Source organism: Pelodiscus sinensis, chromosome 8 (genome assembly GCF_049634645.1).
Source record: "Pelodiscus sinensis isolate JC-2024 chromosome 8, ASM4963464v1, whole genome shotgun sequence".
NCBI classification, from domain to species: domain Eukaryota; kingdom Metazoa; phylum Chordata; order Testudines; family Trionychidae; genus Pelodiscus; species Pelodiscus sinensis.
The window spans coordinates 60765340-60787158 of record NC_134718.1 but is presented as its reverse complement, the minus strand read 5'-3'; the positions used below and the strand labels follow the sequence as shown (position 1 = coordinate 60787158).

The following is a 21819-nucleotide window of genomic DNA, read 5'->3' as shown; positions in this document are numbered from 1 at the left end:
TATCAGTTAGGCTTGTGTAAATGCACTCTTCTGGTCAGCTAAACAAATATGTAACTATTTTTTCCCAAGCCTATTGTTTACCGGACAAATGCTTTGCAATAACGAAAACTCTAATCAAATGGAATTGAAACCGACTGGTAGATTAGAAACGCTCCAACTTGTTAATCCCTTCCCAGACAGACCAACACCCATTAAGTGAATTCTGCTCACTCAGGGTATGTCTACACTACCACCCTAGTTCGAACTAGGGTGGTAATGTAGGCAACCGGAGTTGCAAATGAATCCTGGGATTTGAATTTCCCGGGCTTCATTTGCATAAAGCTGGGCGCCGCCATTTTTAAATATCCGCTAGTGCGGACTCCGTGCCACGCGGCTACACGCGGCACGGAGTCCGCACTAGCGGACATTTAAAAATGGTGGCGTGCGGCTTTATGCAAATGAAGCCCGGGAAATTCAAATCCCGGGCTTCATTTGCAACTCCGGTTGCCTACATTACCACCCTAGTTTGAACTAGGGTGGTAGTGTAGACATACCCTCACTGAGGATAGGTCTACTTTGCAACCAGGGATATGAATGGCAGCTTGTGTAGATGTACCTGCATTAGCTGTGCTCATGAAAAAACAGAAGCAAGGACACCACATACAGGATTCTCTATTAGCTCTATGAATAAATACATACTAAAAGGTGTCAGGGCCCATCCACATGCAATGCTGTTCACAACCTTATGCACAATGTGAGTGAACCTTGAGTCAGGTGACAGTTGTGCAGTTTTGATATATGGAAATGTGGCTATATGGAGAGAAGGAAAATCCAGAATAAATCTTTCTCTCAAGCCTGTGAGAAAAGGGATTAAGCTGAACTTTGTTTTCATTAGCATGGGCGTGAATTTGGATTGTGCCTAAAGAATGAACTATGTTTAGAGGATTTTGAGATGTGTGCCTGCTTGTAGGTAGCTCATGGTCAAATAAGTATCACTTGCTATTAGAGGCATTAGTGATTTGATTAATCTTTCCCACAGGAAGTGCAACCTTGGCGATGGAACAATATTGGCCTAACTTAAGTGTAGGCCACAGCTTAGATTCAAATACATTTGAATTTTCTTTTCTTTCTTAAGGTGTTATCCTAGGGCAGTGTTTCTCAAAGTGGGCCATAGGCCCACTTTGAGAAAGCTACTAACAGACCACTGTGGTTTGTTTACTTAACGACTGCAACCATGGAGCCTCACAGCTCCCATTGGCTATGGTTTGCTGTTCGCAGCCAATGGGAGCTGCAGGAAGTGGCTGCAGAGCTGTTAAGTAAACCGGAGCAGTCTTTTAGCAGTTTCCACACAGCCCACTTTGAGAGACACTGGAATCCTCACCCAATTCCTTAGGACAATGTTCATTGTGAGTCTACTGGGAAATGTCAGGCTTGCAACGTATAGGAAGCTTATGGAGTATGACCGACCAGAAAACTAGAATTACTACCAGGGCAAGCCTTTCACTGCATATCCTGTGAGGATCCTTGCTCACCACAAGTAAAAGCATGATCTGTAATTGTCTACTTTAAGATATGTGCATTTTTCTATTTATAAACTAGTTTAGCGTATCTGTAGCAAGATGCTACATGAAAAGATCTGCTGATATTTCTAAGAAGTTTACATCCAGCACATTTTAAGCGCAAACATAGAAAGCTTTTCTTTGTCCCCATTGCTGTAACACATTCCTTTATATTCAGCTATTACTCCTTATTGCTGGTGGGTTCAGTACTTCCATTCCAGTGAATGTCACAGCAAAGAGGATGCCAGTAGTCATTGGAGCAGTGGTACAATTATGGTCCTTATGACCAGCTCTGATAAGCGCATGGGTTGTAGCATTTGAATGAGCTTGAAGTCCCATGTATAATGCATATGATCTCCAGACTGGACTGTTCCTAATGGCACAGATAACTCTGGTGGGGCCCACAGAAAGTAATGGTCACAATCTTATTGCAGATAAAGATAAAAGGCACTTTGTGGGTCCCCGATTGCTTTTTGAGGCCCTGGGCAGCTTAGGTGACCAGAAGTATCTCTGGGAATGCATACCTTATTAATGTGAGTTGGGAAGATCCCCTCAATCATGAGAGTTGATTTAGATGCTTTTTTTTCAGCTAACATTTCCATTTTGTCTGAATAAAGCCTCAGCCAGCTCATTCTATTTTGAATAACTTTTTTTGGTTGGCAACCAGGAACGCATGAACAATCTATACTATTGGGGTTTGAAGAAAGACATAGAATTGTGTATCATCCAAATACTGGTGTCATTGTATGTCGAACTGCCTCAATATTTCCTCCAGTAGCTTTCACATGTGAACAGTATTCTGAGCTAACAGATTAGCATCATATCATGATAATGCTCTAAAGAAAGAGATGTGTGTGAACAAAGCAAATAGACACCACCTTCTGGTATCTTTGTCAGAAGCAGAAGACTGGGACCAGACAACTACCAGATGGTCTGCAGTCAAGCAAACAAAACTTCCTGATCAGTAATAAAGAAACATTTGTGGACGTCTAAGCTCTTCTTCGAGGAGTGTCCCTGTGGGTGCTTCACTTAAGATGTCTTTGCAGCCCTGAACCTCAAATTGGAGAATTGTGATATCAGTGCCTTTGGTAGGCTGTACATGTGGGGCAGCTGACATATGCCTTTTGGAGCTGCTATCCCTCATGCACAGCCAACCGACCCTTCAGTTTCTTCTCCACTGCCTTTGGCTTTGGTTGGAACTTAGCAGTCACCCTTGCAATTGATCTAAAAACATTAGCTTTACCGTTACCAATTTTTTGGTCATTTTTATCAAATTACTTAGTTGTTTGAACTGTTTTCCCTTTTAAAAAAAGTTTTTGGTTGCTGCCTTTGTGGCTTGTCCACCCCCTCGGACATGCCTGACTCCTTAAGCTTTAAACGCTGTCTTACTTGCAGACTTTCAGTTTCTGTATTTGACAGACAATCTCAGGGTATGTTTACACTAGCTCGTTAGTTCGAGCTATATAGGCAAATGAGGGCAACTGGAGTTGCAAATGAAGCCCAGGATTTAAATATCCCGGGCTTCATTTGCAAGTTCCCGGGCACCGCCATTTTTAAATCCCCCTTAGTCCGAACTAACTGCCTGCGGCTTGATGCGTCAGTTAAACGTTAATTTGAACTAACTCCTTAGTTTGAATTAACTCTTACTCCTCATTCCACGAGGAGTAACAGTTAATTCAAACTAAGGAGTTAGTTCAAATTAATGTTTAACTGCCGCGTCTAGCCACGGGCAGTTTGTTCAGACTAAGGGAGATTTAAAAATGGCGGTGCAAATGGAACATGCAAATGAAGCCTGGGATATTTAAATACTGGGCTTTATTTGCAACTCCGGTTGCCCTCATTTGCCTACCTAGCTCGAACTAACGAGCTAGTGTAGACATACCCTCAGTGAGGCTACTGAGCTCCAACTCAAGCTATTTGCTCATGGAGAAGTTGTTCCATCCAGTCTCTGACCCGGAGCATAAGATGCCACCAAGACAACCATCTCCCGTGGCAATGTCAGAAAAGGCAGTTTCCCTGCGTAGAGCTCCAGAAAGTCCACTCCAGCTGCTATCTCCTGAAAGCACTCCTATTCTTTGGCTCGAGATAATTCTGCCAAAATAACCCTGCCCTGGCAACGGCGGCCCCTAGAGCACTAGACCACGAGGCACCATGTACATTAGGTACTGAGACGATCTGAAGAGTGCAAGACTCGGTATGAGTCAGCTGTAAGACAGCTTCCCGATCAAAGTCTAAATTGTCTTTATCGGTACTGACAAAGCCTGTGGCTACGTCTAGACTACATGCCTCTGTCTCCAGAGGCATGTAGATGAGGCTACCAGGCATAGGAAAATGAAGCGGCGATTTAAATAATCGCCGCTTCATTTAAATTTACATGGCTGCCGTGCTGAGCCGATCAGCTGTTTGTCGGCTCAGCATGGTAGTCTGGATGCGCGGGTGTCGACATCAAAGGCATTTGTCGACCACCCAGGTAAACCTCATCCCAAGCTCTTCGCTGAATCCACCAACACTGCTCTCCACACTTTAAAGGACTCAAGGTCCATCTTGAAGGCCGTGGGGATACATGTGCCTGCAACCAAACAAAAGCAAGGAAAGGTTTTTAATCAGATTCAGACTCACTTCCTATACACAACTCCAGAGACAGTATGGCTACGTCTACACTGGCAGCTTCTTGCGCAAGAAATGTTTTATGGAAGAGTTCTTGCGCAAAAAGTCTTCCACAAGAGCACATCTACATTGGCATGTGCTTTTGCGCAAGAGCATCCATGGCAGTGTGGACGCTCTCTTCCACAAGAAAGCTCTGATGGCCATTTTAACCATAGGGGCTTCTTGCGCAAGAAATTCATGTTGCCTGTCTACACTGCCCTCTTGTGGAAGAGCTCTTGCTCAAGAGGGCTTATTCCTCATGGGGAGAGGAATAACTCTTCCAGAAGAAGCCCTGTTTTACAACGCTATACTGTAAATTTACTTGCTCAAGAACGCACGTGCAGTGTAGACAGCAGGCAAGTTTTTGCGCAAGAATGTCTGTTCTTGCGGAAGAAGCTGCCAGCGTAGACATAGCCTATGACAACAGGCATTAACAGCACTAGATCAGACCCAAGCAACCGGTGGAACAATTTTCCAGTTTCCAGCCCCTGTCCCTCTTCAGGGACCCATCTCATGAGGCTACCCATGATAACTGAACCATCTCTTGCAACTCAGTGCAATAGAAGATGAGCTTCAACAACAGGGGGGCTGGGTTTTACTTACATTATGTCCTCTTGAGTAAGAAAATGGGGATGGAGAACCATTCTGGACTTAAATAAGCTGAAAAATTCATTCAAGCACAGCTTTTCAAGATGGTGATTCCTGCCATCATAATTCATGCACTGGAAAAGGGAGAGATTGGCTATCGACCCTCAATCTCCAAGATGCATATTTTCATATCACAACACACCCGTGTACAGATGCTGATTTGCCATCGTCAATTATCACTTCCAGTACAGAGTCCTTCCTTTTGGCCTTTCTCCTGCCTTTCCTCTCCTCACCCCCCATCTTCTCCAAGGTTCTTGCAGTAGTGGCCACACAGCTGTGCAGATTGGGAATTGTTATATTGCCCTACTTGAATAATTGCCTGCTGAAATGATCATCCTACCATCAGACCGCACAAGAAGTTACCTTTATCATGACCCTCTTCAGCAATGTTGGCCTACAGCTCAACCACCAAAAGTGCACACTAAAACCAATGCAACAACTCGATTTTTATTAAAGCATACCTAGACTGCATCATACCCACAGCATCACTCCCTCATCAGAGGTTCCTGGCACTTTTGTAACTAATCTCAGCAGCACAGAACAGACTACAAACCATGGCCTAAGTGTGCCTACTAGGCCATATGGCAGAAGCCACATATGTGGTCTGACGTATGTGGTCCATTACAGGCTTGGCTAAGATAAGTGTACAGAGTGCATTGCCATCACATCAACAAAGGTTTGACTGTACCAATCAAAATGTCACTATCTTGGTGGACAAACCCAGCCAATGCCTGTAGAAGAGTTCCTTTCTAATGCAACCAACCATTCATAATGATTACTACAGATGCTTCTCTTATCAGTGGGGAGCTCACCTGTACCATCACAGGGAGTCCAAACTTCATATAAATGTCCAAGAGCTGCAGGCTGTCTGCGCATGTCTACACTTTCTGCCTCTCATCTGCAACAGGATAGTTCACTTTTTGTAGACAATCTCACAATGATGTACTACATCAGCCATTGGGGCAGAGCCCATTATTACCCCTTGTGTACAGTAGTTGTTCAACTCTGGGAATGGTGCTCATCAGTTACTGTGCACACTTACATGCAGCTCCTTCTCCCCTCCTCCCCATCCCACACTGCTATCTCTGTATCAGTGGCAGCAGTGTGAGGAGGGAGAGCAGGTAGGATTCGATGTGCGCAGGGAGCTATCCCTCTTCCCGGCCCCTTTGCTCCCCCCCTCCCCCTCCCCCCGGTGGCATATAAAAGTGTAACTACTGAATTTTTCAGTGGTTACACATTTACTTGAATTAACATCCCCAGTTAGAAGTACTAGATTGTGGCAAACCCTGGATACACTTTCTGTTGTGTATTGTGCATAGGAAAGTTAAGTCCATTTCCCTAACATCTGTGTTTCTGCGCTTTATTTTGGGGTACGTTTATTAAGATCCAAATAAGAAATTTGTAACTTGAGCTCATCTTTGATTCTAACTTAGAATAGAATTCTTTCCTCTAGCTGTATTTTGTATGAGATGAATTGGTTTTCCAATATCAAGGTACTCTTTCAAGCTCAGGTGACATCTGGTTTTGGACAGAGTATCCTTGCGCATTTAATTGGAACTGTTCACAGACATTTGAAGGTTCCAGGAGCACAAAATATAATAGAAATTTTACTTTAGTCATTGCTGCTTGCCCCAGGAAGTGTATAGCTAGTGAGTCTGAAAGTTTGTTTTAGTAGTCTTAGATGTTCAGTCTAATGCATCTTGGCATTTTTGAACAAAGAATGACAGTAGTGCTCATTTTGTGTTGAACTGTGTGATGAGAGATTCCTTCCAGGGAAAATAATATCTGTGACCTCAGACAAATTAGACCTGAGCTTTTAAAAGTGAAAGTTGACTTATAAACTACTATAGGAGACATCCTACCTCCCACTGAACCAGGAAGATACCACAGGGACACAATGCCTCCTCTTAATATCCTCAGATACTTCAGGAATGGGGTCAGAGGCTATGCCTTGTACACAGCAGGGCTCAAATTTAGCCCCAAGAGTACAGAGGTAAAGACCAAAAGATTATAGTTATAACTTACCATTTGTATAACAGTCAGATCTAGTGCACTTTCTAAATGTCACCAAGCTCACTGAAATCTTTGCCTCCCTCCACCCCATTATGAAAATAGCTTAACCTTTATTGTACAATTCTTTGGAGAACTGAAATAAATAAGAAGTTGGAGGCTTACGTGGTCCTCCCTCCAGCATTTAAAGTTAATCCATATTTGGTGTATGACAAACAGGGCTACAAAGAGCACCGTTTCTATAAACACTGCCCTTCTTTCTTCAGCTTTTGGTGTTAACATTCAAGTTATATAATCCCTGAATTTCCTTCCCCAACCCCTCCTCTCTTTAAGGATCCATTTGCTTTGCAAACATGGCTATTGCTATGCTGGAACCAGCATTGCCCATCTGGATGATGGAGACCATGTGTTCAAGAAAATGGCAACTTGGTAAAGTACAATGAAATATATTTTATTTTAGTCTAGTATATTGTAGCATGAGTGGTTTTGTTAGCAGTGGTCTCCTGAGGTGCTTTGATGATAGACAGCAAGACTATCATTTCTGTCAGAAGGCTTTTGTTCAACATCGTATTCAGTTGTGTGATTACACCTATTTAGTGGCTGTCTGTATGTGAAATAAACACAAGGCAGAATTCTGTATTTAAAATAATTTCAATGGATAAGAGATTTTTTTATTAAAGCATTTTAAATGTTTATCCATTTAAGATATGGGAAATTATGGAGGGTCAGAATTATTTAGTGAGTAGATGTTGAGATTAAAAAAGTTAAAGATTTATAATGATTAAAGTACAATCTGTCAACATATGTTGAAGTCTCACCCTTACATAACACAACATTTTTCTTACCTGTAAATTTTGGTTATCATTGATAGGAATACTTTTTCATCAGTTTGTGTGTATACAGTGAAATCAATGTTTATTAACAGTTATCAATAAAAACTTAATCCTTATCTATATATCATCATGATGGAATAGTGTGCCAGCTCTCATGATTTCAGTATGAGCGTTGCAATATTTGAGGTTTGATTTCAAGCCCCAGCTCGTGAATACCAGTGAGTATAAAAAATATTCAACTTTCATTTCAAAAATATTTTTGGCTCTTGTAGTTACAGAGAAAAGTATGAAAATATGACCCAAGTGTACCATAAATGCTCAAAACCTAGAAAACAAAAAGAACCCCAAGATTATTGTATTAACATCTCATGATTTAAGCCAATAATGATGGTGAGGGGTGGGATTTCCATTCATTGTTTTGATGGTTGGGACTGGCAGTACTATATAAGCAGCTGTGCTATATATAGTACTCACACATCCTAGAATTGCCAGTTTATAGCAGTAATGCTGAGGGAGCTCTAGGCGTTTGTTAAAATTCTGCACCCAAATTGGAGGGCGAGTTGGGAGGATTTCTCCGAGTCTGAAGATTTTCATCTTTTTTTATTACTATTAAATCATAGATCTTCTCCACGGCACTCCTGATATTTCTTAAGATCAGGTAAAACCCCAGCTCTGCTGACATCAATAGGAATTTTATAATTGAGATCATTGGGGCCAGGATTTCACCCCCAAGCTCTTTTATTTTATTTAAATTATTTCAGTGGAATTGTATTAGGAGGAAATTAGCTACAGTATATGGACTGATTTACCTATTCATTTATCTGGGCTAGTTTGCTTTCTAGAGAGCATGCTGTGTTTGACAGTTGTTTATATGTCTGTGAAGGTGAAATGATTAGTTAGATTCTCTTTTCACATCGTTGAAAGTCAGGAGTTGTTTGTTGGACCAGATCTATTCAGGGAGGGGAAATACTGTAGAAGGAGAGAATGTATGCAGGGGCTATTTTAGAAAGATGCGCAAGCATATGCATGTAGCAGGTGGTGGAAACTGGCTAGTGCATCTGATTACTTTGTGATGCTCCAGAGTGGGGTAATGCAGTCAAAGTTTACAGCTTAATCTGATCTATTAAATTACCATTTTAAGAAGTTGAAAGTACATATCTTCACATTCTTTGAGTTATCACATAGTAACATTCTTTGTTTCTCCTTTAGTGTTAATATGTGACATTTTAATTAAAAAAGGAAATTTTCTAGTCAAACTTTGTTTTAACGATAGTGAACACAGAGCTCATTGCAGTAGCTGAAGTATAACATAGAAGGGCATGTTGTAATTACCCCAAATACTATTATCTATAAACAATACTATTCACTCATAACCATATAAACGTAAGTCATCACCACAGATGACATGCAAACTTTAGTTCTAAAAAAAGCACTCTCAGGAAGCAACAATGGAATTAGGCATCAATAATTGAGATTGCCAAATCATCAACCATGATAAAGAGTACTATATTGTAATGTGAGAGCATTAATTTATAAGAATAGAGATTTTTAAAGCCTCCCTTACAAAAGAAAACAGACTGTATCCAGTGGAGTGTTGCTTGTTTATCTGCCTCCCTCAACCAAAACCACTATTATTGATGTGAAGGGTTAAGAACTTCCTACTTGAATAAAGGTTGGTTGGAGCAGAATATCCGTTTTAATTAATACTAGTTTTGTTCCCAAATGTTAAAACAGTGGATTCCATCATGCTTTGTCTTTGTCTGATTTAATGGCATTCACACCTGAAAGTATTTAAAATTTATGTTGAACTGGAGAGTTTAAAAATGATAAATTTTATATGATTTAGAGTCTAGTTGTTTGAAGAATAATCTTGCAGTTTCTTCAGAATCCAAGTCAGGATGTTTTATACTCCATAAAACTTAGAAAAGCTGGTCATTCAGTATTTCACTGCATACTCATTGTCTTATATAGGTAACTGTGAATCTTGGCTAAGTTTAATACAATTTTTTTTAACTTTCAAGTTCTCCTATAGTAAGTAGAATTATGTATAAATTCAGCTCACAACAGGACTACGGTAATGCTATCCATTTATTATACATAAAAATAGCATGCTTTTTCATTGTAAACAGGGTGAAGGGATTAATCATAAGATGTTGCTGCTACTAAAATTCTCTAAATTGTGTTTATGAACACCAGAGAGAATGATACAGGCAAGAAAATATATGCTGTCTCCAGAGAAGAGGTAGTGTTGTATGTTACGGGAATTACCTGAACACATTCCACTCTGATTTATTTGACTGTGAAGTGATTGACTAGAATGCTAGGCATGGCCTGCATTGAGTTATCAGGCTAGTAATATGCTTGTCAATTTGGTTGCAAAAGAAGTAAACACAACAATAACTTCACAGCAACAGTTCTGCATTCCTCTGTTATGTGGAAGTTAGAAGTAACATCAGGAAATAAAAGAGAATTCACCCTGGCGGAGGACCAAGAACAAAAAAAGCAGTGAATGTATCTGGGGAAATTGTAGCTATCCTATGGGAGAAAGAAACACGAAAAGCAGTAATATCAAGAGACACCTAGATGTGACAGTAAAGAGCAATGAAATACCAATTTATTATATGAAGGTCATATGTAAAGCCCAGTATGATTTTTTTGGGATGCTTACTCTGACTCATAGGGCAGAGTCAGGCCATGGTGAGATTGCATTGGAATAAGACCATCTGTTTTTAGTTCTTCTTTATTCGGAACATATAAAGAAATGGTAGAGAGCTTCTAGAATAATCAGGAGTGATAGAATTGCTTCAGTCCAACTATTCTTTCCTAAGTGGCCTTTGACAGTTACTAGGTCTTCTATCTCACCTATATACAGCTATTTGAAGAATGTTTAAATGCCAGAACAAACAAAGGATAGAAAGGAATTACTAAGCCTTGTACAAAGGGGCAAAACTAGACTGAGATAGAATTATCTCATTCAGCTCCTGGCTGAATATTAGAAATAATCTTCATAGTTAAATTGATTAACCTCTGCTATTACCTTTTAAAGAAAATGTTGGACGCCCCTTGCTTGTATGAGAGGAAAGTGATCAGGAATAGTCAGCATGGATTCACAAAGGGCAAGTCGTGCTTGACCAATCTGATTAGCTTCTATGATGAGGTAACTGGCTCAGTGGACATGGGAAAGTCAGTGGATGTTATATACCTTGACTTTAGCAAGGCTTTTGATACGGTCTCCCACAATATTCTTGCCAGCAAGTTAAGGGAATGCGGATTGGATAAATGGATGGTAAGATGGATAGAAAGATGGCTAGAAGGCCGGGCCCAGCGGGTAGTGATCAACGGTTCGATGTCAGGATGGAGGTCGGTTTCTAGTGGAGTGCCCCAAGGTTCGGTTCTAGGACCGGTTTTGTTCAATATCTTTATTAATGACCTGGATGAGGGGATAGATTGCACCCTCAGCAAGTTTGCAGATGACACTAAGCTAGGGGGAGAGGTAGATACGCTTAAGGGCAGAGATAGGGTCCAGAGTGACTTGGACAAATTGGAGGATTGGGCCACTAGAAATCTCATGAGATTCAACAAAGACAAGTGTAGAGTCCTGCACTTGGGACGGAAGAATCCCAAGCATAGTTACAGGCTGGGGACCAACCAGTTAAGTAGTAGTTCTGCAGAAAAGGACCTGGGGGTTACAGTGGATGAGAAGCTAGATATGAGTCAACAGTGTGCCCTTGTAGCCAAGAAGGCTAATGGCATATTAGGATGCATTAAGAGGAGCATTGCCAGCAGATCCAGAAATGTCATTATTCCCCTTTATTCGGCTTTGGTGAGGCCACATCTGGAGTACTGTGTCCAGTTCTGGGCCCCCCACTACAAAAAGGATGCGGACACATTGGAGAGGGTCCAGCGGAGGGCAACCAAAATGATTAGGGGTCTGGAGCATATGACCTACGAGGAGAGGCTGAGGGACTTGGGTCTGTTTAGTCTGCAGAAGCGAAGAGTGAGGGGGGACTTGATAGCAGCCTTCAACTTCCTGAAGGGAGGTTCCAAAGAGGATGGAGAGAGGCTGTTCTCAGTAGTGACAGATGGCAGAACAAGGAGCAATGGTCTCAAGTTGTGGTGGGAGAGGTCCAGATTGGATATTAGGAAAAACTATTTTACTAGGAGGGTAGTGAAGCATTGGAATGGGTTACCTAGGGAAGTAGTGGAGTCTCCATCCCTAGAGGTGTTTAAGTCTCGGCTTGACAAAGCCCTGGCCGGGTTGATTTAGATGGGATTGGTCCTGCCTAGAGCGGAGGGCTGGACTTGACGACCTTCTGAGGTCTCTTCCAGTTCTGATTCTATGATAAGGGGATGGTTGGATGAAATAACATGATCTTGGTAACTAATTGACCATTCATTTCCAGTTGGAAATAGGTCAATGGAGGGATGATAGGAGTTGCTATAGGGAACTTTCTGGGTGTCTGGCTGGTGAGTCTTGCCCACATGCTCAGGGTTTAGCTGATCGCCATATTTGGGGTCAGGAAGGAATTTTCCTCCAGGGTAGATTGGCAGAGGCCCTGGAGGTTTTTCGCCTTCCTCTGTAGCATTGGGCACAGATCACAGCTGAAGGACTCTCTGCATGTTGGGGCCTTCAAAGTATTGGAAGGCTTCAATATCTGAGACATAGGTGAGAGGATTATTCTAAGAGGGGTGGGCGAGATTCTGTGGCCTGCACGGTGCAGGGGGTCAGACTAGATGATCATAATGGTCCCTTCTGACCTTAAAGTCTATGAGTCTATGAGTCTATATCTATGAATGCATAAGATACTAGTAAGTAGTTATTGCCTCTTGTATATGGAAGGTTGCCCCTGAACAAATTCATGAAGTACAATAGGCTCTCCTCCTGTAGGTCCTTTCTTAAGAACCTTTGCTGTGAGCTCTACAAGGAATCAGACAATTAATATTAGGTATCTTGGCATTTAATGCCAACTGCCCCAACACTGCACTCTTAAGAGTGCAGTGTTGGGGCAGTTGGCATTAAATGTTAGTTTATATTTTAAAAATTAATGAATAGGAACCAAGAAGTTGTGTGCAGAGTTTATCTAAGTAACAGCATGACTGTTATACTGTTAGCCCTGTCCCCTCTCTCTCTTTCCCTTTTCTTGTTTAAAACATAACTAGTGTGTATTAACTGGAGCCTGATTTCTGGAATCAGCTCCACAAGTGGTGAATCCCAAGCCCAAGAGGCACGCAGGGCATGTTCAGACCCTTAAAATGTAAATTCTTTAGGGTGCGGGACTATTTTTTTTCTATGCCAAAAGTCCTCAACTGTGGGGACTGCCCCTCTATGGGAACATTGAGGAACATTCATGGGGTGCATGGTGTGTCCAGGCGAGCCCCCAGAGGGTGGTATGAAGGAAATGCCATCCAGACCTGTTCCACCCTCTAGCTCTGCTCAAACCCAAGTTCTGTACTCTCACTTGTGTCTCAGTTTCTAAATGAGATAGGGATCTGGATAAAGATGAGCTGGTTATCACTCAGCCTGGGTAAGATGCAAGTAATATTGCTCTGGAATAGATACTTCTCTATTCCAACAAGCGTTTCTTGGCCAATGAGTCACAATAGACAAACTGAGGGGTTGTGACTCACTGAAAATTTTGTCATAATCTAAAGCAAAGAAAAATCTCACTTTGCCAATTCCTGCACACTCTTGCCCAGCACATATTTTCTGTCAGCATCTCAAAACACATCTTACATAGGTGTATAATAACTGATATATTCATTATAAAACTAAGTAAAAATATTCCCACGCCTTTGAACAATGTGCACCCTTCCCTGCACTTCCTAGCAGTGAAGGACAGCTCTAGTTCCTGTTCCTGGAATGAGATCTGTATGTTTTATGTTATTTGAGGGGCTGTGTGCATGGGGCAATGATGCAGCAATTTTTTACCTCCATCCCGCTCATCCACTCAACTCTCTAAGTACCAAGGACAATCTCCCCTAAATGTCGTCTTACTCATTCCACTTTATCCCTGAATTTATGATAGAAATGTTACCAGAATATTGTGGTTAAAATATAGGCTTAAGCTTAAACATTCCTAAGAAACTCAAAGACAGTGTACGAAAAGGCAGTTAGGTCTCTAAACCATTCTAAATTTTATTGTCATAGTAATGTCTTGGGGAGGCCAGCCACTAAGAAGTACAGCAACTCTGGCATTTGTCTGCATGCTTCAGAAAAAGATACTGTGCAAGTGTCCATTTAGGGAAACATCATTCTCACTCTCATTCACAAAGGTGCTACTTGTCATGAGCAATAAGAGTACCATTAGATACAGACCGAGTATATCTACCTACACAAGCCCCTTAGGCTGACAGCATGACATGAAGAACAAATGTCACAGCACACTACCCTATCTTGTGCTACTTCTCCCTTGTGCAAAGAGTGGACAAAGAAGGGTGAAGCTGAGTTGATGCAGAAGGGGAAGAAATCTACTTTTAAGAGTCAGCAGTTGGGGGGAGAGAGAGCAGCAGCACATGGAACTACTGCCTTTCCCCACCAGGCAGAGCCTTTGGGCTGGATCTGACCCTGGCTTGTTTGACTCCAGCCTTCCAGGCTTGCCTCACACCCCACAGGGAGAGCCCATGCTGATTCTCCAGCCCCATGGGGAGGTAGGGGTACCCCTGAGCTTCTGAGGCCAGATCCAGGCAAACTGGGGGGCCAAATGTGGCCCCTGGGCCTTACACTCCCCACTCCTCAGATTCCCATCTGAGGAAGTGGGTTTTTGCCCACAAAAGCTCATGATACTAATATATATATAAAATAGTTAGTCTCTAAGGGTATGCCTACACTACCACCCTAGTTCGAACTAGGGTGGTTAATGTAGTCAATCGAAGTTGCAAATGAAGCCCGGGATTTAAATATCCCGGGCTTCATTTGCATTTTGCTGGGCGCCGCTATTTTTAAATCCCCGGTAGTTCGGACTCTGTGCCTGCGGCTACACGCGGCACGGAGTAGGTAGTTCGAATTAGGCTTTCTAATTCGAACTACCATTACACTTCGTTCCATACCCTAAGGTGCTACAGGACTACTTTTTTTTTTTAATTACAGACTAACACAACTACCCTCTGAGACTATAAAACATGTCTGGACAAAGTACAGCATATTCTTCATGTGTACTGGAGCCAGAGACTGGAATCACCAGGCACACTTGAATCCCTTAAAGTTCCAGCTCATCCTCTAACAAGTTGCTAGTGTAAATTCAAAATTCCATTGCCCTAGTCTGTGAACTGTGCAAGTCTTTTGCCAACAAATCCGTGTAATAGTTTCTGCTCATAAAATACATTTTTAAACATCAGTTTATAAGATATTAACAAAGTAGCTTTGAGAGGAAGAGGTGGGTGTTATTGCAGGGTCAGTGGTAAGAGTGTTTGGTTGACAAACTGCAAATTACTTTAAATGACTCAGATGATTAATTTTCTTTCTTATACAGTATTAGCTTTCTAAATTATTATTTTTTAAAAACAGGAGAGCTCTCAAGATTTTTTTTTAACTTTTTCTATTACTGAGATATACTCTTAGCTTTTGTCTGCCTAACAAAGGACTAGGTTTTGGCATTATGATATCATCTCCAGAAAGGGGCATTTTTTTGCACTGCTCCTGAGGAGTGATATGCAAAATGGGCCTTGATTTGGCTCAAAGTTTATTGTGAATATAATTTTGCTCTCTCACGTATACAGAGATTCTAATAGCTGATACTAAAAGACTCTTTTTCAAAGTGTCACAATGGTATTGCAGTTGATGGATAATCTTGTTAGATTCTATGAAAGGGCTGAAACAAACCGGATATTTAATGCTTTGATCCAGGCTCCAGGATTCCATTAGATTGTTCTAATCACAGTTGCTGTGTCAGAACTTATTAGTTTTTCTAACATTTCCCTGAAATCATTGTTGATAAAATGTTTTTTTCATATTTTGCAGGCGTTGCTTTCATTCCAGCTAGTGTCTCTTATCTTATTGGAACTAATATTTTTGGGGTACTTGCACACAAAATGGGAAGGTATGCTTAATTAAAAAACCACAGTCCTTCAACATATTCCGATAGCATTTTCAGTTTCTCCTCAGGCAATTGCTTGATAATTAAAATCATAAGATTTTATTAGATGTTATTAACCTGAATATTTCATTTAAAAAAATCATATTATGTATTTGGTTACCTAATCCTGCTCTACTATCTTAGAAATAGCATTGAAAAATTCCAGAATATCTAACAAATCTGCATTTGTTTCTTGTGTAAGAGGTAACTGTATCTCTTTTGCTAGGTGGCTTTGTGCTCTAAGTGGGATGATAATCGTTGGAATAAGCATTTTATGTGTGAGTAAAAGCTGACATGTGAGCAGAATGAACTACACATTCAACTTAAAAATGTATATATTAACTTTGAGTATGTATTTTGTTTATGAGATTTTATTCAAGTTTCTGCTTGTAAAATACATTTTTAAACATCAATTTGTGAATAAGCTTTAGGGCCCAATCCTGAGCGCAGTCTACTCACATTGCTTTTTAGACAGTGTTGATCATGTTGCAGGGAGGTGATCAATGACTTGAAGAATAGGAACTATAATTTTTTAGTTATCTCCTAATCAACAGCCTACTATTATATGCTGTAATTAAATGCAATAAGTATTTAATGACATAAACATGCAAAATAATTACAAATGTTTTATTTGTATTTCTGTACAAACTGCTCCATACAGCCTTACTAAACAGTTAATTGTTTTGAGGATTTATTTGCAAAAAAGTCAACGATTCCATTAGCAAGATGTAATGGGACACACTTATCGGTAACTCTCTGAAACTTAATTTGCAGGTACCATTTGCCAAAAACATATATGGGCTCATAGCACCAAATTTTGGGGTTGGGTTTGCCATTGGTAAGTAACATTACCTATCTGTACATATTTTGCTGTTTATTTAGAAAAAGAACATTACCAAAGAATTACATTAACGCTTCTTTTTGTTGCCTGCCATTCTGAATGGGTAACACCAAAGGTTACACTATGGCTCAGGTTTGTCTGTAGACCAGCAGTAGTTTTAAGGCATATACTATAGGGCTACGTCTAGACTGGCATGATTTTCCGCAAATGCTTTTAACGGTAAAGTTTTCCGTTAAAAGCATTTGTGGAAAAGAGCGTCTAGATTGGCACGGACGCTTTTCCGCAAAAGCAGTTTTTGCGGAAAAGCGTCCGTGCCAATCTAGACGTGCTTTTGCTCAAAAAAGCCCTGATTGCCATTTTTGCGATCGGGGCTTTTTTTGCGCAAAACAAATCTGAGCTGTCTACACTGGCCCTTTTATGCAAAAGCTTTTGCGCAAAAGGACTTTTGCCCGAATGGGAGCAGCATAGTATTTCCGCAAGAAGCACTGATTTCTTACATGAGATCATCAGTGTTCTTGCGGAAATTCAAGCAGCCAGTGTAGACAGCTGGCAGTGCTTTTGCGGGAAAAACTTGCCAGTCTAGACACAGCCTAGGGGTTTTAACCTAGACTTTCAGCAATTGGGCTACATGCTGACCTTTGTTATCTGAGAATAACTCCAGTGACCTCAGTGGATCTTTTAATTCTTCCCAGAATTCTGGCAATGCACTGTTAAAAACAAAGCAACCCTCCCCCCGCAGCATTTTAGTATTACCTGATGTTTCACATAGAAGCAAACACTCTTGACTTACTGCTGATCCAGTGTAAATCCCCCAACACACACACATGTCCTTCTGGCCCACGAAAGCTCATCATCTAATAAACCATCTTGTTAGTCTTTAAAGTGCTACATTGTCCTGCATTTTGCTACATGTCCTTCTGTTATAGTACACATGAATAGGTTTGCTTATAATGTGCCATGCTGTGAAACTCGAGTGGGATGTTTTTAATGATTACAGGGTACAAGAGGTTGACAGATGGCTTAGTAATTTGATATTCAGCAGGTAATCATGAAGTGTCTGTAAATACAAAGGACTTTTAGTAAGTGTAGAAATTACAGTAATATTTATAAACCATAAATATCATGCAGCTTTTGATCTGATAGCTCATGTGGCTTTTGCACTTCACAGTGAAAAAAGCTCGCAAATCATTCATGTTAAGTATAGCATAATAATAACAGACTTGAAACTAGTACAGTGCTTTATGTTTATTGGCATAGGCAAAGATGTATAAGTCTGGATTGAATAGTTTGTTTTCTCTAGGAATATGTTATTAAAAGCATTTTTAATTAACAATTCTAGTTTCATTTACATCTTTTTAGCTCATATGAGGCTGATTTATATTGAGAGAACAATAAAAGCTATTTCATGAAATATAATTTTCTCCTTATCATAATCAGGAATGGTGGATTCTTCAATGATGCCAATTATGGGCTACCTTGTAGATCTGCGTCATGTTTCAGTATATGGGAGTGTGTATGCAATAGCTGATGTTGCCTTCTGCATGGGGTTTGCATTAGGTAAGGGCTCAATTTTCCCTGTTGTTAATGCACCTAATAGAAGTGAAAAGAGATACTATAAAATGGTTTGGAGCAAATATCCAGGTTCTGAAGGCTCTATAAACTTCAAACTGGTGTCATTCCACTTCCATTAGGTTGGTGGGGAACAGAATGTTGACAAACTGTGGCGATTCCATACCCTCTGTATGACATGGTGCTGCACTCTGCATAAGCTGAATCAGTGTTGACTAGGGTGTTTGGGAAAGGGCAGGTGCTAGTTAGGTCCCCAGAATGTGGGCATTTGTAGTACCTGAAGCTAAAGTAGTGGCTTCTCCATTGCTTGCTGGAGAAAAAAAGGATTCCATTGTCTTCTTCTCCGTGCACTGTGCGATGGAACCTTGTGCCTCACCTGTTTACTTAGATGTGATGCAAAAACAGTGCACTAGAGTTCTGATGCAAATACCCATTAAAACAATATACGATCTCCAGTTACTTTAGTCACTGTAAGATTGGCACGCAAGAGCATATTCTGCTTTAATATGAATTTTTAGATCATGAATTTTGTATTTAAAAGTATTGTTGTCCCAAATGCTTACTCTACATATTTTACAGTATTTAGAAAGAGCTTTTTACTTCCAAAAGGTCCCTCTGTTGGTGGTGCCATTGCCAAGGCAATTGGATTTCCATGGCTCATGACAATTATAGGGATTGTGGATATTCTCTTTGCTCCTCTGTGTTTTTTCCTTCGAAGTCCACCTGCCAAAGAAGAAAAAATGGTAAGCAGACAATCTTATTTTGCAGTAAAATGAACAATGTCTTATTTATACTTCTCTAGCACTAATTATTTAGAAAACCAAAGGACCTAGGAATCTTCTGCCATTTTTGCCCCATCTCCCGGAGTAGTAACTCTATGGAACTGGTACTGTATTTCTTGAGCCTCTCAATAGCATTTTAAAATTTCTCTCCATGTGTGTTTTTGCGCCATTTCTTTAACTCAGAGCAATGAGGGCCCAGAAGTTGTTCTCTAACTGTGTAATGGCTGTGTGGAAACCACAAATTCAGGTTTGCTCCTAACTCTGGAAAAGTGTTTTGTTGAGGTTCACCAAGTCCATGTTTATTATGGCTTATTCCTCTGTCATGAATACTAGGGCTACATCTAGACTGGCCCCTAATTCCGGAAAAGTCATGCAAAGCAGGTAAGTCAGAATAGGGAAATCCGCGGGGGATTTAAATATCCCCCGCGGGATTTAAATAAACATGTCCGCCGCTTTTTTTCCGGCTTGGGGAAAAGCCGGAAAAAAGCGTCTAGACTGGCGCGATCCTCCGGAATAAAGCCCTTTTCCGGAGGATCTCTTATTCCTACTTGAAAGTAGGAATAAGAGATCCTCCGGAAAAGGGCTTTATTCCGGAGGATCGCGCCAGTCTAGACGCTTTTTTCCGGCTTTTCCCCAAGCCGGAAAAAAAGCGGCGGACATGTTTATTTAAATCCCGCGGGGGATATTTAAATCCCCCGCGGATTTCCCTATTCTGACTTACCTGCTTTGCATGACTTTTCCGGAATTAGGGGCCAGTCTAGACGTAGCCTAGGGGATAGGTGCCTAGGGATAGGTGCTGAAACTAGGACTGCACAAGGTGCTGCAGCACCCGCAGACTTGAAGTGGTTTCCATTTTATGCGGGGTTTACAATTTGGGTCAATGTGTCTTGGCACCCCCACTATAAAAATTGTTCCAAAACCCTGACTACTGTTGGGCATGTCTATACTGTAGTAAAAACCCAGTGCCAGCTGACTCAGGATCATGGGAATGTTTAATTGTGGTGTAGACATTCAGGCTTGGGCTGAAGACTAGGCTCTAGGACAGTGGTCACCAACCAGTTGATCATGATCGACCGGTTGATCACAGAGGCACTGCCAGTCAATCTCGATGCAGTGTTCCCCGCCCTTCCTCTCCCTTCCACCCGCAACAAGGAGCCCGCACTGCTCCTACAGCCTCCTGCCCCTCGCAAAATTGGAGTGAAAGCTGGCTTCTCATGGCAGAGGATGGGGGTGGGGAGAAGTCCCACAGCTCCGCACCAGATCCAGCTTCTCAGGAAATGCACGCTGCTCCTCCCCTCCCCACAGCAACACCCGCAATTTCTTGTCTTGTTTTGCCTTCCTTCACCTGTGCACCAGGGAGGCAGGGTTGGGTGGGCAGGGGAGGGTTGACATGACAGTGGAGGATCTGGAGTGGCTGGATTTCTTAATGGAGCTGCACATGTGTGTCTTCCAACGCTGCCTGCAGATCCTTCTCAAGAGATACTTGTCCCTGGAGATCCCCAGGTACCTGTCAAAACTGCCTCTGGCCCCTCTCCTGGCCAGACACCCACCAGCACCCTGTCCCTGTTCCCTCTTCCCTGGCCAGACACCTACCCCCAGCTTGCTCCTGTACCCTACTGTACCACCATGCCTATCCCACTCACTGGCAGCTCTGTCCTGCACACTGGATCCCTCATTTTGGCCCCACCCCAGAGCCTGGGGAGGGGCAAAAAATCCACTAACCTTGGAACCCCAGAAGAGTTAATCTGGCCTGAGGCCTTCAACCTCAGTCCTACCTACCCTCCTTCCTCACCGTGGAGCTGGAGTGCCAGGGGAGTGAGGTGTCTTAGTTGGTGCCACATCAGTGAGGGTTGGTTTTTTTTTTAGAGGGGTTGGTTTTTTGCATCTCACTTGTGTGGTCCCTGACTGATTTTTTGCGTGTCAGTGGCCTCCTGGCCCAAAAAATGTTCCCCGCCCTTTTCATAAACAAAGACCATGTTGAAATGATTTGTGTTGGACATAATTTTTATTTTAAAATGAAGCGTAACCAACATGGCCCCTGTTGAAGCCAAGTCCCCATCTGGCTGCAGCAACATAACACCCCTGCACCCCCCACTCACCCCAACCTGTAGCCCATCATACACCTGAACCTCCTGCCCTAAGCCCTCCACATCCCCAGTCTTGTGCCACAACACTCCTGCACCATCCACACACCACAAACCTGTGCCCTGGGGCCATCATATACCCAACCCCTGTGTCCCTCATACACCCCAACCCAAGCTGCTGCACCCTGATATCCACAAGTCTGCAGCTTTCTCAGCACCCCAACCCTCCATCTGACCCACACTCTCCAGCCTGGAGCCTCCTCCCTGAGCCAGTATCTCCTTCTCCACCTCCCCTTGCACCCAAATTCCCTCCCAGAGCTTGCGCCTCTCACCCCTTCCCACTCCCAAATCTCTCATTCCCACCTCAGATCCCGCACCTCCTGTCTCAACCCGGTGAGAGTGAGTAGGGCTGGGGACAGCAAGGCTACATCTACACTGCAGGGTTTTTGCGCAAGAAGTCTTGCAGAAGAGTTCTTGTGCAAAAACTTCTTGCGCAAAAGCGCGTCCACACCTCAAAGTGCTTCACTAAAGGTGTATGCTCTTGCACAAGAAAGCTCTGATGTCCATTCACAGAATGGCCATAAGAGCACCTGTGCTTTTTTGGATAGGCTCTTTTTGCGCAAGAAACCTCTGCGGAGTGTCCACACTTGCCTTTTTGCAAAAGAGCTGTAGCGCAAAAAGAAGTTATGCCTCATAGAAGGAGGCATACCTACACACAAAAAGTTCTCTATTCTGTTGATTGACTGTAGATTTTCTTGCACAAAAACGTGCTTGAGATGTGGACGCTCATGGGTTT

The 21819-nt window shown here is 42.0% G+C and overlaps 1 protein-coding gene across 3 annotated transcripts in view; it reads left to right on the top strand.

Annotated features, from left to right (window-relative positions):
• The window catches only part of SLC18A2 (solute carrier family 18 member A2), a 59710-nt gene that overhangs the window by 28448 nt on the left and 9443 nt on the right, over positions 1 to 21819 (top strand). For all 3 annotated transcript variants that reach the window (XM_006111379.4, XM_075935381.1, XM_075935380.1), the window contains 6 exons: positions 7176 to 7271; positions 15633 to 15711; positions 15974 to 16025; positions 16522 to 16585; positions 18026 to 18145; positions 18767 to 18900. In XM_006111379.4, the coding sequence (XP_006111441.2) occupies positions 7176 to 7271; positions 15633 to 15711; positions 15974 to 16025; positions 16522 to 16585; positions 18026 to 18145; positions 18767 to 18900 (545 nt within the window). The remainder of the gene's footprint in view (positions 1 to 7175; positions 7272 to 15632; positions 15712 to 15973; positions 16026 to 16521; positions 16586 to 18025; positions 18146 to 18766; positions 18901 to 21819) is intronic.